This window comes from Stegostoma tigrinum, chromosome 10 (genome assembly GCF_030684315.1).
Source record: "Stegostoma tigrinum isolate sSteTig4 chromosome 10, sSteTig4.hap1, whole genome shotgun sequence".
NCBI lineage: Eukaryota > Metazoa > Chordata > Chondrichthyes > Orectolobiformes > Stegostomatidae > Stegostoma > Stegostoma tigrinum.
The window spans coordinates 72,639,112-72,656,949 of record NC_081363.1 but is presented as its reverse complement, the minus strand read 5'-3'; the positions used below and the strand labels follow the sequence as shown (position 1 = coordinate 72,656,949).

Below are 17,838 nucleotides of genomic sequence, written 5' to 3'. Positions count from 1 at the left end.
TGTTTCACTAGTGTCCTTTAGGGACAGAAACTGCCATTCTTACCTGGTCTGGTCAACATTAGACTCCAGACCCACTGCAATGTGGTTGACTTTTAAGTGCCCTCTGGACATTAGGGACTGGCAATAAATGCTCCCTAGCCAGCGACGCTCTCATCCCATGAATGAATAAATGAGGAAAAAGAACGTGCAGATCAAAAAGACTGTGAGGCATACAGGTTACATTATTTGAGGCTAGAGTCCATTCAACAGTCTGATAACAGCCAGAAAGAAGCTGCTCCTCAACCTGCTTATGCACGTGTTCAGGTTTTTGTAGCTTCTGCCTGATAGAAGAGGTTGTAGGAGAACATTACCAGGGTGCAATGGGCCTTTGACGATGTTGGCAGCCTTTCCACAGCAGCGGGCCATGTAAATAGAGTCCGTGGATGGAAGGTTGCCTTCTGTGACGGTCTGGGCTGTGCACACCACCTTCTGCAGTTTCTTATGGCAACTGCTCTGCCCAGGACCTTATCAGACTGTTATGCACCCAGATGGTATGCTTTCAATGGTGCATTGTAGAAGTTGGTGAGGGACCTCATGGACATGCCAAATTTCCCTGAGCCAACTGCGAAGGTGGTGGTGAATTGCCTTCTTGAACTGTCACAGCCCATATGGCGGAGGCACTCCCACAATGCTACAAGGAAGGGTTTTCTAGGATTTTGACCCAGTGACAGTGAAACTGTTCCAAATTCAACTGGGATGTAGCTTGGAGAGGAGTGTGCAGTGGGTGGTGCTCCCATGCATCTGCTACCCTCCCCTTCTACATGATAGAGATTGTGGGTTTGGAAGGTACTGTCAAAAGGAGTCCTGGTGAGTTACTGAACAGCATCTTGTAGACAGTACACAGCGCTACTATTGGGCATTGGCCATAGAGGGGGTTCGTGTTGAAGGGGGTGCACAGGTGCCAGTAAAGCAGACTGCTTTGTCCTGAATGCAGTCAAGCTTCGAGTGCTATTGGAGCCGCACTCATCCAGTCATTTATTTTCTTTTTGCAGGGACTGAAAACTCCATTTCCTGGGGGCTGGAGGAGAGGATTATATATTCCACAGACTTCTCATTTCACAGGGACAGGAGTCTGACACAGTTTCTCAGTTTGGCGACCTTCCTTGCCCGTTGCCCAAACGCCAGGCTTACTGAGAATAAATCTTTAGCAGCGTTTAATGACATGGGAATGATCTTTTGAAAGGTTACATTGCCAATCAGCGTCACTGAATGCTCTGTTCAGGGTCCTACACACTTCTCACCTTTCTTATATTTCCTGTTAAATAAATTCACCTTCCTCCTGCGATAGTAACCTCTTTCTGTAATAAGCTTCCACTCCAGAAGGTTAATAATATGAAGATTATTAACCTATAACCCACAGCTCTGTCCTTGCCCACATTTACATCGACATGCAGGAGTTATTTTATAATTCATTCACAGAATGTGGGTGTTGCTGGCAGAATCTGCAGTCTCATGTATGCCATATGAGACGAGGATAACAGTCTCTCTAAAGTTTTTCCAACAACTGATAACCGTCATCATTAGATTCTTAATTCCAGATTTTTATTGAATTCAAGTTCCAATATCGGCTGTGGTGGAATTTAAGCTTGGGTGTCCTGAACAATTCCAGGGATTCTAGATTGATAGTATAGTGATAATGCCATTAGGCCAATGCCTTCTGATCAAGAGAGATCAGGATAGGGAGCAGAAACACAGACGCACTTTCCCCTCTCTGAGCCAAAGCCATGGAACGAGTGTAAATTGGCCACTGCTTTCCATGAGGGATTGAACCTGGACTTTCTCTGCCCAAAAAGCTCAGCTACTCACTGTGCAAGGTCTAGAGAAAGCAATCTTTACTCGATCTTAAAATGGACTTCTTATTAAACTACTGCACTGAAACCTTTCAACGTTTGCACAATTATCAGGCCAACCACAAGTCTAGAAATGACGATGTTCAAAGCTGTAACAATTCTCTTTTGTATGTGGGTTGGATAAGCAGATGTTTAATTGTGTTTCACATATCTGTGAACAACATTCCTATTCACCCTTACTTTTCCAATTTAACAGCTGAGACATAGCACGATTCACTGCAGCAGATTCCAGTGAGCAAGTCAAAGAAATGACGTGCAACGTTCATAGTTTCACAGAAGCCCACTTTCTCTAAAAGGAATTAAAGCCATAAATGGATCCAAGACGACACGTGAGGGAAACATGGTTGGCTTCAGGAAGACTCATACTTTCTTTTTTAGTTTATTCATTCACAGGATGAGGGCATCGCTGGCTAGGCAGAATTTATTACCCATCTCTAATTTCCCAGAGGGCAGTTAAGAGTCAACCACATTGTTGTGGATCTGGAGTCACAGGTAGGCCAGACCAGATAAGGAAGGCAGTTTCCTTCTCTAAAAGGACATTAGTGAGCGAGGTGGGTTTTTCCTGACAATACACAACGGATTCACGGTCATCATTAAACTGCTAATTCTAGATATTTATTGAATGCAAATTCCACCATCTGCTGTAGTGGGATTCGAACCCAGGTCCCCAGAACATGATCTGAATCTCTGGATTAACAGTCCAGCAATAATACCCCTAGGTCATCACCTGCCCAGGTCTGAAAGGGCCCAGCCAATCCTGGGCACGAGCAGAAATGTTTGACATTGGGGCTGCATTTCAACCTGCAAGTATTTGCATTTTAACCCCAGGAATTCCCCAACTAATACGAGTGTTGGAGTGCCCGCACCACATGATTTGACCATGTTCAAGATTGCCAACCAATCCCATCTTCTAAAGGGTGACCAGGACTCAAAATACATGGGGGACAGCACGTGACTCCTCCCACCTGGGATCCCCAAAATGGGCAGGACAATCACAGGCAGCCAAAGGTCATCCCCATATGTTGGATGGAAGCAAACAATGAGGAAACACTCCTCCAACCAGAGGCTAGTTCCCTCCAGTGTTTGCTGCTGATGGGTTAATTAGCGAGCCTACCAGCAACAAGTGCAGGAAGGAAACAATCTGTGATTGGAACAGCGCTTATAAAGGAAGCTCTAGCAGTGACATAATCTCGAGGGAGGGTCTGCCGGTGGCTGAGAGCCGGACAACGCTTTGTGAAGGGCAGCCTTTCTGTTGAGGTCAGAAAGGAGTCAGGAAATGGCTATCCGCAGGGGCAGCAGTCTGCCTGCTGGGTCCGGGGTGACGGGAAGGGAAAGGAAAGGAGGTTGGGAGAAACAGGGAGCCTGGGGCTTTGGGGTCAGGCAGTCTGTTGGGGGAAGCGCACGGTGGGGAAAAAAGGAGGTTGAAGGTGACTGATCTATCACACTGGGTGGGGAGAAGAGGGTGGCTGCACGGGCAGTGAGAGGGGGAGATTTACGTAAACAAAAAAGGGAGAGGACAGTATCAAACTTATCCAAAAAGGGCATAAACTGCTCTCTCAGAGCTAGGAAAATATTAAATCATTGAAGTGATGAATTATTTGCAAATGAATGTGGAATCTCTTGAACAAGGCTGCATCTAATGAGGAGCTGTAAAGACGGGAAAAGAAGTGCACCAGATGCTACTGTAAAGATTACTCTGCTAACTATTAAATTTTAAAAATGAGATTAAGATCTGAAGTCTTGTGAAAATGATAGTACCTGCCTATCAAAAATATTCCAGTTTTGTGAATATACAATCGAGATGTATTTGGTGTAATCTCACCAATTTGGAAGGTGTGTTTAGGGCAATGGCTTTGTGTGTGCATTCTGTGTTATTCTGTAAAAACCAGAACGTAGTGTTACTATGTGACTGCATCACCGAATAACAGGCAATGAAACTGATTAAAGTAGTCCTTGATAACCAAAAAAAGACATCGAGAAAGGGCCTCGCTGCCATTCGTTAGGATAGTAGGTGGTCTGTGACCTACCTTCATCAAATCCCTTTTCCCAGTCAGATTTAAAATGAGCAATTAAAACAAATGATTAAAATAATCTGGATATTGTGGTGTACAGCAAAATACAAACATTAATGTGGTGGTGCAGAGCTTGAAAAGCAAGCCATGCCACTTAAGGTTTTTGTCTCATATGCATCAGGATTATGTGCTAAATTTCTGAGGGAACACCAATTTTTACTGCATGTATAAAGGGTGTGGAATTGTCAGCAAGTCATGGACTCTAGCTTGCTAACAAGTCCACACCCCTTTCACCTACCAATTCAGGTTGTCGAGGGGTTGTAATGGAGGAACTACTGTCTCCAACTCTTGTTTCATTATAATCCTACACAGGATCTGTCTTTGGCAGGAATAAAAAACAGCGAACAGATTAGGGGCGTCACAGTGGCTCAGTGGTTAGCCTGCAGCCTCATAGCACCAGGGACCAGGGTTTGACTCCACCCTCAAGCGGCTGTCTGTGTGGAGTTTGCACATTCTCCCCGTGTCTGCTGGGTTTCCTCTGGGTGCTCTGATTTCTTCCCACAGTCAAAAGCGGTGCTGCTTAGGAGGATTGGCCATGCTAAATTACTGTGTCCAGGGGTGTGTAAATTAGGCAGATTAGCTATGGGAAGTGAAGGGTTACAGGGAAAGGATAGGAGGAGAAGTCTGGGTGGGATGCTCTTCGGAGGGCGGTGTAGACTTGTTTGGGCAGAATGGACTGTTTCCATACCGTAGGAATTCTATGATTTGGGACTTGCACTTCTTTAAAAAAAATTAAAGAGGCAACATGGCCCGGTGAGAAACGGGATTGGAAATGGAGCTCTCACTATTTGTGAGCATGACACAGCTACTGCGACCAGAGATCAAGCTTTACACCATGCAGTCTTAGAATTTAATAATTACAATAAAAATCAAGAAAGATATTTTGTTTAAGAGATGTATTCATAGACCATACTGTATGCAGGCACATTGAAAATTTCGTATATAGGCTAACCAACTGGGTTAAAAACATGCAAATATTTAACTTAATAACAGTACTATCAAAACAAGACAGGGGAAAACAAGCAGGTACCAGGAAGTGATAATGGGAGCTGCAGATGCTGGAGACTCCAAGATAATAAAATGTGGAGCTGGATGAACACAGCAGGCCAAGCAGCATCTCGGAAGTGCAAAAGCTGACATTTCGGGCCTAGGCCCTCAGAGATGAAGGGTCTAGGCCCGAAACGTCAGCTTTTGCGCTCCTGAGATGCTGCTGGGCCTGCTGTGTTCATCCAGCTCCACACTTTGTTATCCAGGTACCAGGAAGTAGTGGGTGGGATGGGTAAAACTAAGTATGCATTAAAATTACAGAACTACATTCCTACATTAGGGGCTGTGTGTACACCATTGCATTACTTCACTGAGGACTGACGATATAAAGAACATATAGCTTTTAAAAACAAAAAAGGTGGTTGGCTAAATTACATGCAGAAACAGAGAGTCAACCGGAGATCTCATCTTTGAATCTTCATAATGGAATGGCCTCTCCAGCCCAGATTCAGAAAACAGGTGCTGTATTTATACGTACCGACACCATCTTGCCTTCCGATGGCATGAAGGCTGGCCTGTTGCTGAGTCTCAGTTTGGTCTGCAGGGTGTTGAAGTTGATTTCCAGCTGGCATTTCTCCTGCACTTTGGGTGGTTTGTGGAGGCGCCGGTAGTCTCGGAAATCCTCTAGTTTCTGCTGCATGGCCTGCATGGTGTTCTCCGGGGCACGGTTTTCCAACCAGGGAATTGTGCGTCGGATCCACTCCAGGAGCTACAAAAGAAAGAGTGCGATGAGCGGCCCAGAAAATTCGTAAACCATTCTCTAGTTAGGTAAAGGCTACACCACCCCACTTTGCACACAAAAGTGAATTCTGATGAACATAAATGGAACAGTGCAGCTATGGGGAGAGGAATTTGTACAGACAGTTGGCTATTACATTAATGGAGGATGCTATGATATGGTTGGTGAATGCTGAGCATGTACAATATCCCAAATTTGGAAATGTTGTAAACAATTGAGGCAAAGTTGATTGTAGGTACACATTTTCTGAGTGGAAGACTTTCAATGTTTGCCATTTTACATTCCATCCTACTCATTTGGATGTAATATTGCGAAACGAATATGGCTACCAGCCACTTGCTAGATTTGGCTAGCCATGGATAACCATCTGCATTTTAGCATATTGTGTGTAATTACAGAGCTTCTTTTGCTGCCCATGCCTTCCATTAAAGACTGAGGAAATTGCAGTGCTCTAAAGGTACATTTGCTAGAGAGACGGTGAGGGCGAGGGCTAGGTATTGCAGTTTCTTGAAGCCTTGGGCTTACTTGTGGGGACTACAGAGGTACGTACTGGAGATTTGCTTGACCAGTCCCAATAAGTTCTCTTTTGGTCAGAGATAATGGGAACTGCAGATGCTTGAGAATCCAAGATAACAAAGTGTGAAGCTGGATGAATACAGCAGGCCAAGCTCCTGAGATGCTGCTCGGCCTGCTGTGTTCATCCAGCTTCACACTTTGTTATCCAAGTTCTCTTTTGGTGTTGAGTTGTTCCGGGACATTGAACAGTAAAGATATAAAAGTGGTGTGTGTGGTTTATTGATAGGAGGTGGTCTTTTCTCATGCAGCATTGCAAATGATTCAAGAAACAATGAAAATTATCTTTGTCTTCCAGTTCTAACCTGGTGTGGATGCTTCCTCATCGATGATAAGGTGAATCTAGTTAGTGCTAAGTGTACACTTCTGTTTTTTCTGTGCCATGTCAACCTAGATTGCAGCACTGCAGCATCAAAGCACACAGGCACATGGTCCATTTGCTCCTCTTGATACTACCAGAGCTCAGTTATTCAGTCTCCTTTTGAGAGTACAGCCCCACAGGGCAGCTAGGGCTCCTGCTGTGTGACATGCTCCCTCTCCTTCTCAGGGCACAGATTGCTGGAAGGAGGGCATACAGTAAATCGCTGGCAAGAGGAAACCTGGTTGGCATCCCAGCCAGCTACTCCTCCTCATTTGAAAAAGGATCCGTTCAAATGACTCCTAACAATAAGATATTTTTAATGTATTTTATAGTAACCGGTGCAGAAGTTCCTAAAAGCAGAAATAGGAGCTGCAAATTTAAAAAATAAAATGAAAAGTCTGTTCAGATCTGTGTGCGCCTTTTAAAAGGTCTCCTATTGGTAGGTTTGACTTGTATTAAAAAATTATGCACATTGCTGGAAGCCACACAGGACTGATAGAACAGTACCGAATTACAAAGGGAGAACTGAGTTACTTGGCATAATATAAGTGTGTGATGGGTCAGCACCAGCAATCGAGTCTTCCCACACAAAAGTAGCAAACAGTCCAGAACATCATAAAATGGGATGGCCCACACAAAATTAAGAATTAATTAATTCAGAGAGGTGATAAAAATAATTGCACATTTCTATATTTTAGGACTGTTACTTTACAGCTGTTACACTGCCTCAATGGAGTTTTATTATTTGAATAAAGGCCGAAGTCAGCACAAAGCAGAGATCCGATTCACAAAGTCTCCATTTCAAAGCTACATTAAGGAATGGTAAGAACCCCAGCTTCCTTTTTGAAAAACAAACTAAATTAATTTTCTACTTGTTTTAAATTTAGGCTGTGTATTTAATTGCGAGACATAGCAGGGCAGCTAGTTCCTGTGTGTCGCAATGGCATACAGCGTGAGAGAAGTCTTGGACCCTCCAGGAGGAATGGATGACCACATCTGCAGGAAGTGCCAATGCTGCAAGCTGTTTTAGAGTCTGAGCAAGGTTGGAGTACAGCAGTGTATTCAGTCATCTTGAGAATCACATGGACAGCACTTTTTTCTTTAAGATGTGGTCCCCCCCACAGCTAAAGCAAGTGCAGTCAGAGAAGGAATAGGTCGCTATCATTCAGAAGGAGGAGGCTTGGTCGGTAGTCAGGGAAGGGCCAGAGTGCAGCTCACCCAAGCCCAGTTTTTGCAGTGTTGGAAAATGGTCAGAGTGCCTCTGGGGAAAAGAAGGGAGGAGAAAGAGCAATAATGGTCAATAGTAAGGTGTACACACAGGTGTTCCTGCAACCACAGATATAACTCTGGGAAGGTGTGTTGCTTCCCTTGGGACTGGAGTCAAGGATTTTGCTGAATGGCTGCATGCCATTCTCTAAGGGGGAAGTTGAAGATCACAGGTTCATTATGGTAGTAACATCAAAGCAAGAACAAGGGGTGAGGTCCTGTAACAAGAATTTAGGGAGCTAGGTAGTAGACTGAAAAATAGAACTTCAAATGTTGTAATCCCTGGATTATTGCCAGTGTCACGTGCGAGTGAGTACAAGAATATATGGATACAGGCGATACATATCTTGAAGAGTTAGTGCAAGAGGGACAGCTTTATTCTCCCAGATCACTGGGTCCGTTTGTGGGGAACACGGGGCCTGTACGAGTCTGCTAGGTTGTACCTGAACAGGAACGAAATCTTGTGTGTGCAGAGGATCAGGGTTTGCTAGCGTTGTAATTGCTGGATTGATTGAGGGGGGGACAGGACTGGTAGCTCAATATTCCAGTGTATACAATCTTCAGGCAAGCCAAAGGAGGGACATTGCAAAAGGTGACAATGTGAATGTGCGTGAAGCGAAAAAGATTAGGCATAGTTCTAAATGAGTACTTTATATTTGCATTCAGTACAGAGAAGGGCAGTGTCGATACAGAAATCAGGGAGTCTCACTGTGCTATACTTGAACAAATTAACCTTGAGGGGATGATGTGACAGTGGTTTTACACCAGGCTTAAACGTGAATAAATACTCAGGCTTATTGAGATGTATCCTAAGTTACTGTGGGCGGCAAGGGAGAGATTGAGGGGCATCAACATTTATCAATTGCTACAAGTGACTGTAAAGTAACTAATATGATACATTCTTCAAGAACGTTGGTAGAAATAAGCCAGGAAAATACAGAGTTGTATATAATGTTAGTTCAGCTACAGCTAGAGTACTGCATGCAGTTCTGGTCACCACATCACAGGAACGATGAGATAGCACCGACAAAGGTATATAGAGGATATTTAACAGGACGCTGCCTAGGCTGGAGCGATTCACGACGAAGAAAGACTAGTCAGGGTGGGGTTATGTTCCTCAGAAAAGAGAAGACTGCGGGGCAAGCCTAATTGAGGCGTACAAAATTATGAGGGGCATCGACAGGATAGACAGGGAGAAAATCTTTCCACCTAGTAGAGGGGTCAATAACCAGGGAGCATAGTCTCAAGATAAGGGCAGGTGGTTTACAGGAGATTTGAGAAAAATAAGTTTCATCCATAGGGTGGCAGTGCCTGGAATTTACTGCATGATAGGAAAAGAGCCAACACAACATTTCAGAAGCATCCAAATGATCAATTGAAATGCTTAGCATACAAGTCTACAGGCCAGTATTGCAAAATTGGTGCTTGATGGCTGGCATAGGTCAGATGGGCTGAAGGGCCACTTTCTATGCTGTAAAATCTGTATTTACAAAGGATGATCCCTAGGGGTGTGCACTTACGTGAAGCGAATGGAAAGGGAAAGTGGATGGAGATTGCCCACAAGAACCTGATGAAGCTTATTTTTGAAATAGTACTCCGTGGCTTCATTTTTTTTTTGAGTGAACAACCCATTTCAATTTCAAGGAGACAAACATCTCCACGATTCTCAGGTTCTGGTCATGCAACTGGAGAGAAATATTTGCACGTACATCAGTGGCCAGCTTCTCGTAATCCTCCATTAGCTGCTCATTCTCCTGGTTAACGGCCAGAACTTTACAGATTCGATTGGCTGCTGTTTCCGCCTGTGTGGAGAAGATGACAAAAGAACGGAGGTCTTGATTCACTGAGAACATTAAAACAAAAATTTCCCCCTTAGCCGAACTTTCCAAACACTGCTTGTTGAACACAGCGACAGAAAGGAAACTTAGAGCTCATCTGGCTATGTTATCATGCATTGTGACACAAGTAAAACATTTTCAGTTTAACTAGTGTGGCCTATATAACAACAGAACTCTGCCCATCTGTGCATGGAAAGAATGAGGAGTGAAACCTGCTAGTAGGCTTCCTGATTTCGTCTGTAGCCATCACACATCCTCCTTAAGTCACAGCTTCCGTTTAGACTTCAAACAATGTGTGTGTGTTGTGTGTGCGCAACTAAAATCGCACCATTGGTTGGTCAATTTGCTGCTAGATAACCATACAGATCCTGAGTATGTTTTGTGTTCCTTCCATTAAAGAAGCCTGGCTGCAAACTAGCAAATACAATGGTCAATTAAAACAATGAATGAATGATTCAATGTGAGGATGTTGGGTATTGATCTTCTGGTTGATGGTACTTGGCTTCACATTCTCAGACTCAGACCGTTAAAATTCGATCAACTGTGCCACAAACAGCAGAACTTGTTCCTACATCTTGCCTTGAACACTACCCAATTCTGTCAAAGGAGGGCAACTCCTTCTGTTGCTGATATTTGATCTTCATCGGAAATAGCCCTGAAAAGGACTAAGCAGTGGGCAGTTATGGTCCTCTTATCAAAAGCAAGATATATAGCCATTGGATGCAGTCCAGAGAATGTTCACTAGGTTGACTCCAGGTCTAGAGGGACTATCTTATGAGGAGAGGTTGAGTAGGCTGGACCTGTACTCATTGGACGTTAGAAGAATGAGAGCCAACTTTTTTGAAACATACAAGAAACTTAAGATGATTTGTCAGGGTAGGTGCAGAAAGGTTGTTTTCCCCTTGTGGGAAAGTTTAAAGAGCGTAATCCAAGATTAAGGGATCACCCATTTAGGACAGCGATGAGGAGAAGCTTCTTCTCTCAGAGCGTTGGGAATCTGTAGAATTTTTTACAGCAAAGGGCTGTACAGGTTGTGTCATTAAGGTCTTAAATCAGTAAAGGAATGAAGGATTACAGCAGGGAAGTGGAGTTGAGAATGATCTCATTGAATAGTGGATGATGGGCTGAATGGCCTGCTTTGGCTCCAAAGTCAGCTGTATTGAACTGAATGTCAAATTAAAAGCATATTTTTGCCATGAGTATCAATGACCAAGGGAATACTGCTTCAAGACAGATCTCATTCCCACTTTCGGGTTACATCTTAGGAGCCATCATTTTCGATCCCACGTGATCAAGACTCCCTTTGACCAATATCGGCAATTTCCTAGAATTTTCATATTCGCTACTCCATTAGGAGCTGAATGAACCCTAGTTATGGGCCATGCATGAACATGACGTACAGCATCAAATCCAGAGGAGTCTGACTCTCCTTCAAATCAGTTATTTTTCTACCCAGTTAAAAACTATTCCATTCACGATTTAAAAACAAACCCTTTTAATCAGCTTTGCTTATCAACTATAAATCTCTGAACATGTTTAAACACTTTGAAAAAGGAGAATTTTGGCCAATGAGAAAACTAAGATAACATCATGAGGAGGAGAAGCAGGAGCGGACCGTTTTGGCTGCTCAAGACTGTTACATCATTCAGTAAAAATTCTACTTTATCTGATTGCAGCCTTACATCCACTCTGCTGCTTGTCTCCCACAGTTCTCAGTTCCCCAGCCCATGAAAATTCTGTTTAACATGTGCAGTGATCTTGGGCTCTTTAGGGTAGAGAATTCCAAAGATGTGCAACTCTCAGAAGAATTTTCTCCTCATCCCAGTCTCAAATGAGAGAGAACTCTTACTGTTTTTTTTTATGAAAAGCTGTGCTAGCTTGCTGTAGATTCCCCAACAAAGGGAGATATCCTGTCAGCATCCAGCCCACACTGCTTCCCAAACCTTTTCCTTCAGTGATCACATTTCAAGGTTTAGAAGTTGTCATGGTTCCTCGGTGAGTCCTGTGAGAGTGGGGTTTCAATGTTGAGAGCAGGCAATAAAGGTCAATATTCCACTTGTCTCCCTAATTACTTGCTGTACCTGTATGCTAACATTTTGAGACTCACACACGAGGACACCCAAATCCCTCTGTATGCAGCATTGCGCACAGCCTTTCTCCATTTAAATAGCATTCTGCAAATGAATCTGTAAAGTCCACTCAGATCACGGGGAGTGAAAGTTAACAGGACTTGGAGATGGCCTTATGAAGGACAAAGTGCCCTTCTTCCCTTGGCTATTTACTTTATCTATACCTCTCATGATTCTATAAACCTCAATAAGGTCACCCCTTAAAACTCCTCTGCTCCAGTGGAAAATAGTCCCAGCCTTGTGTTACATCTCAAACCCTCCATTCCCAACAACATCCTGGTGAAAATATTTTCTGAACCCTGTACAATTATCCATGCAATTCCTTTCCTAACTTCCCACAAAGTCTTGGGATACACTTGATTAGGTCCCAGGAATTTATCCGATAGCAGTATGACCACAACAGGACACAGTATCCCAGAAGAGGCCTCTCAAACATCCTACACAACCTCAATGTGACGTCCTAACTCCTATACACAAAAGTTTGAGCAATGATTAACGACTTAGCTCCCCTTCTACATGTAATGCTAACTTCAAAGATTTATATACCTGAATGCCTAGATCTCTCTATTCTACAACATTACCCAGGGCCTTAAACATTAGGTGAATAAAACCTGCCCTTTCAGTTTTACCAAAATGCAATATCTCGCATTTATTCAAATTAAACTCCATCTGCCACTTGTCAGCCCATTGACCCAAGTGATCAAGATCTCTCTGTAATCTTAGATAGTCAACAGCGAAGAAGGATATAGCACCCAAAAACTTACTAAACATGCCTATCATCCAAATTATTTATGTAAGTGACAAACAAAAGTGAACCCAGCACCGACTTCTGCAGAACACCGCTGTCATAGGCCTCCAGTCCTTAAAACAACTGTGTCTCCTACCGTTAAGCTAATTTTGTATCCAGTTGGCAAGCTCACCCTGAATCCCATGTGGCCTAATTTTACTAATTGGTCTACCTTTCAAGCCCAAGTAAACAATTTCTAGCACATTTCCTCTTAAAAAAAACTCAAACAAGTTTGTGAGACATGATTTCCTCACAAAACCATGCTGACTATCCCCAATCAGTCCTTGCTCCTCCAAATGCATGTAAATCCCATCTTTCGGGATGACCTCAAACAACTTACTGATGTGAGGCTCGCAAGTCTACAGTTCCCAAACTTCTCCTTACAGCCTTTCTTAAATAAAAGGCACAAAATTAGCAATCCTCCAATCCCCTCAAACCTCACCCATGGTTACAGATGATACAAATTTCTGCTAGGGGCTGTGCAATTTCTTTCCTAACTTCCCACAAAGTCCTGGGTTATGCACTTGATCAGGTCCCAGGGATTTACTCACTTTTACGATTTTTAACGCTTCCAGCACTTCCAATTATGTAATGTGAACTGTTTTCAAAACATTAATACTTATTTCCCAGACTTCCATGGATTCCATTTCTTTCTCAACAGTAAACACGAAGGCTAACTATTCATTCAGTATCTCTTCCATCTCCTGGGGTTCAGTGCACAAGTCGACTTTGTCGATCTTTAAGGGGCCCTATTCTGTCTCTAGTTAGTCTTTTGCTCTTAAATGTACTTGTAGGCCACTTTGGATCCTCTGCCAATTTTCACAAATTTCACTTTTGGTTTGGTTGCTCAGCAACCAAAATTGCAAAATGCAGGAGTCTGGGAAATGCTAATATTAGCTGCACAGTGTACTGCAGCAGTGTTTCCAGCTGTATTAGCCCACTGGGTGAGCTGATTGTTGTGTGTAATCAATGTTCTGTCCCTGTAGAACACCGCCTCTAAATGGGGGGGAAAAAATGGGAATGAAGCAGCAACGTTCTTTGCTCAGTCTGTCTGGTTAGCTCAGCATTGGAATCAACCCTGATCCAGATTTCTGTTTCAGTCTCGGGTCTGTGCCAAGTGAGGCAACCACAAAAATCGAATTGGTGACATTTCAATCTCCTTGCAGTCTCCTCTGATGCATTACCTAATGGTGTCAGGCATAGGATTGGATAAATCAACCAGGTTCCCAAAACAAACCTGGTTCCATTCTCCCGTAAAGACTCAATAGCCTCTCCTCCAACAAAGCTCAGGAACTATCTGCGAAACATTTTCAACTCCTTTGCCAGTTATCTTGTGATTGTCAGGTGAGGCCAAGCCAGCTTTTGTGTTGTTTATTTTTCAACTGTGACCCCCATCTTCACTGAGAGGGTCTGAGTCTCCAATCACTCAAACCAGTTCCACATCCAGCCAACTGGAGGCAATAATCTCATAAGGGAGGGCTGAAACCGAACTCCTCTTCCCAGGGTACTTGGTCATGTCTCTAAAGTTTGCTGCAAAGTCACATTCTGTTCCACCAACTTGGAAAAAAGCAATGCTACCCAGTTTCTTCCACTCATCAGTGGACTATGTTTAAAAAAAAGTTATCCAAACTGTAGAGGGGCTGGGCAGGTTCAGCTCTGACCTAAGAAACACAAACTGCTGGAGAAACTCAGCAGATCTGGCAGCATCTGTGGGGAAGAGAGAAAACAGGATTGACATTTCAAGTCCGGTCTTCGGAATGGAGCCAAATTGGGTTCAAATCGTTGACAGATGCTACCAGACCCGATTTTGTTCTGTTCTCTGTTTTCAGCGTCTGTCGTGTTATGCTTTTATTCCAGGTTCAATTCTTCTTCTGTGAACAAACATAGTAATTTGGATGATGAGACCCACTTTGAAGGAGTAATGCGTTACAGCCGTGACACTGGAACCTGAAACACAGTGGGCTCCAGCAGCTGCATGGAAACTCGTACATTTGCAAAGGGAGCTACAACACAGTTTCCAACAGAGTGGCACTGCAAACTCTACTGAGACAAAGAAAAGCAAAAGGTAGACAAAAGGAGCATAGAACGGAAGCCAAAAAAAGAGCACAGTGAATGGGAACAGAAGTTACTGGATCTGGAAGAAGGCAAGCGGCGCCATGGTGCTTCAGAAGGCACTGCACACTCAAATGGAGTTCCCAGTCTCTACTGTGCACTGTTGGGAGCTGTGCCCAGTACAAACCAAGCACTTTCCTATAGGAAGGGAAGACCTTCTTTTAATGAGATAGTAATCCTTTCTCACGTGTAGGTGATCCTTCTGAGGCAGGTGTAGCAGATGCTAGATCTGGTTGTGTGACACAGACACAAAGAAGGGAAATCTATTTCTACAAAAACACAAACGTGTTAACTGCAAGAAAATGAATAAGCATTAAGAAATAGATACACAGGAAATAAAATAGCAGATTGACACACTCCAATAAGAAATGTTTACCCTAATTAACCACATCCATTTTCAACAGATTAGGAGGATTCTGTTTGTTGTAATTCTTTTACTTGTTTCAAAGTTTAACTAGAGGGCACCAGCATATAATAGTGAACCTGATATCATTAATTAAACAAGGCCCATAAGCAACTCCCAATCTTGAAAATGATGAGCCTACAGGCTTTTATTTGAAGAAAACAAAATCCTTTGGAGGAGGTGGTGCTAAATTGTTTTATTCAAAGTGGAAGTGACATTAGATTCCCAGGTCCAGCAATATTTTGAGAGTCACGCTAACAAACACAAGTAATAATTAACGTTAGGTGCCATTCTCTATAATGTCTAACACGGAGCACAAGTTTGGGAAAATAATTGAAGTAGCAGGATTTTGAATCTGGGGCTTTGAATTAAAACAAAAGTCCAAAGAGGCCAAGAAATTGTGTCATAATAACTCACTAGTTTCTATATGGCCCCATATTCAGTTAACACACAACTGCTAACACTGATGTTCCTGATCATTCCACTTCGACAAAAATATTTGAAGGCCAGTTGCAAAGTTGTTTAATTCCCGTAAGCATTATAAACCAGTACTCCATTTAAACTGAGAAATTTTCTTTTAAAAAATGGAGACATGTTGTGGATTGAGTGACTCATTGTGTACACTGAGCATGGGCTGGTTCTGTCACTGTGTCTACCAACTGCATTTCAAACCGATCAGAAAAGCTCAAAACGTCAACATGTCAACAAAATTTACACGTTGCACAGAAACTTGCTAACACTTGTGCAGAAAGCCACCCCACAAAACATTGCCAGTTTAGATGGCATTTACAATAGGAGGGCAGACGGAAGGCAGTTTGCAGCTGGCTTATGACCATTTAAATCCAATATTTACTTCCTAAAGTAATTTTCTTTCAAAAGGTGAGCAAAGAAGTTTGATGGTTATGCTAGACAACCCGGTCTGTTTGTGCATGGTGCAAAATCTTGTCCAGACGTGTCAACATTTTCAATTTTTGTAGGGAGGCAACATTTTTAAAGTGTCTGAAGAAGGGTTAACTTTCCTGCTCCTATGATGCTGCCTGGCCTGCAGTGTTCCTCCAATTTCCCACTGTTATGTCCGACTCCAGCACATGCAGTTCTTGCATTGTCTGATTCTCAAAACGTCTGCAGCCCTTTTTTTTTCCATACGCTGTAATTGCATCCTCAGCCACTCAGCTCTTCAGTCAGGAGTGAGGGGACAGTTAATTGCATTTGGGAAATGCTGCAAATAGGACTCACCTTTGAAGCTTCTCAATGTGCATCGTGGGCAAAGAAACACTCAGCAATACAAAGATTTTGTACAACAATGAGGACGAGCAGTCTGTTAGTCTCAGTTGAAAGTCCACTGCAATGTGAAATAGAATTATTTTTCTGTGGCACTGGATCGCAAGAAAAACCTCTGTCACTGTCACTTCAGGCAGATTGCTATATTCATTAGCAGGAAGGGGCTCCTTCAAACACATACAACAGAGCAGTAGATTTGTAGGATGTTAAAAGGGGAGAAGATGCAAGACTAGTGGAAAACTCCATGCAATATCTAAAAAGCGTGAGTTTCTATGATCACACAGACATACACAGCAGAACCAATTCAGAATTAGCTTGAAAAGACAAGTGAAAATGAAAACTTCCAGCCAAACTAGGGCCTATACCTGCACAGTATTAAGGACAGGATGACAGAAGGAGGAGTTCAGGAGACATTTTCCTCAGACTTGCAACACTAATATCTAAATGGAAAATGAGCAATGAGAAGAGGGATCAGGGAGAAGAAGAAAATCCATATTTGCATTTTTACAAACTTAGCAAACTGCAGGAAATCCTTTGCAAACAGGCTGTGCTTATTCTCTGAAGTACAGACAGAAATGATATGACATTCGTGGACAAATATCTGACCAACTGACCTTGGGAACATCATGTTCGATAAGTAAAACTCAGGAATAAAATTTCATAAACAACCTCACAATTGCAGCAGACAATGTCCAGACATATATTTATAGATTACAAAAAAACCAACATCCATCAAAAGCCAACAGATGGGTCACATACTTACATTATTTCCCAAATGACAAGCTCCCAATCTTCGCTAAGCAATAACACAACATTTAGGACTGTGCGATCCATCGAGGAGGGATGAAAATATAAAAACAAAGGACAGAATTGGCTTTGTTACAGCCTCCTGTTGGGTTGGTTCCAAACTGGGTCAACTGTCCATGCTTCCTCACCAGGGAAGTGATAAAGACATGGAATGGGATTAACTCAAAAGACCAGCAAAGAACTAAATGACAGTGAGAAAACACTTTGGAAGAATTAAAAACTCTATAAAATTGCTGTCTTCATTAAATCAAAGTAGTTGCAGAAGATGTTTCCATTGAGTACCCATTCCATAGCAGAAAGAATGTATAGCAAAAGATTCTTGAAAATCATTCCATATATCAGTTTCAATAAGCAAATACGCAGTATCATGAATTAGGCATCATTTGCAGGAATTGTTTTCCATTCATAGTTGCAAGCATCTTCAGTTGAACCATACTTACGATGCTCTGCAGATACCCTAAGACCCAGAACTCGGCCAGACAATTACAATTACAAGTTGCTTCTATTCTAGAAAATGAGTCAATTACAAAAACC

General features: G+C 42.8%; 1 protein-coding gene across 6 annotated transcripts in view; it reads right to left on the bottom strand.

Annotated features, from left to right (window-relative positions):
- Positions 1 to 17,838, bottom strand: part of actn1 (actinin, alpha 1) — a 204,170-nt gene that overhangs the window by 43,133 nt on the left and 143,199 nt on the right. For all 6 annotated transcript variants that reach the window (XM_048537798.2, XM_048537802.2, XM_048537797.2 and 3 more), the window contains exons 9-10: positions 9,657 to 9,749; positions 5,487 to 5,717 (exon numbers count right to left, since the gene is read on the bottom strand). In XM_048537798.2, the coding sequence (XP_048393755.1) occupies positions 5,487 to 5,717; positions 9,657 to 9,749 (324 nt within the window). The remainder of the gene's footprint in view (positions 1 to 5,486; positions 5,718 to 9,656; positions 9,750 to 17,838) is intronic.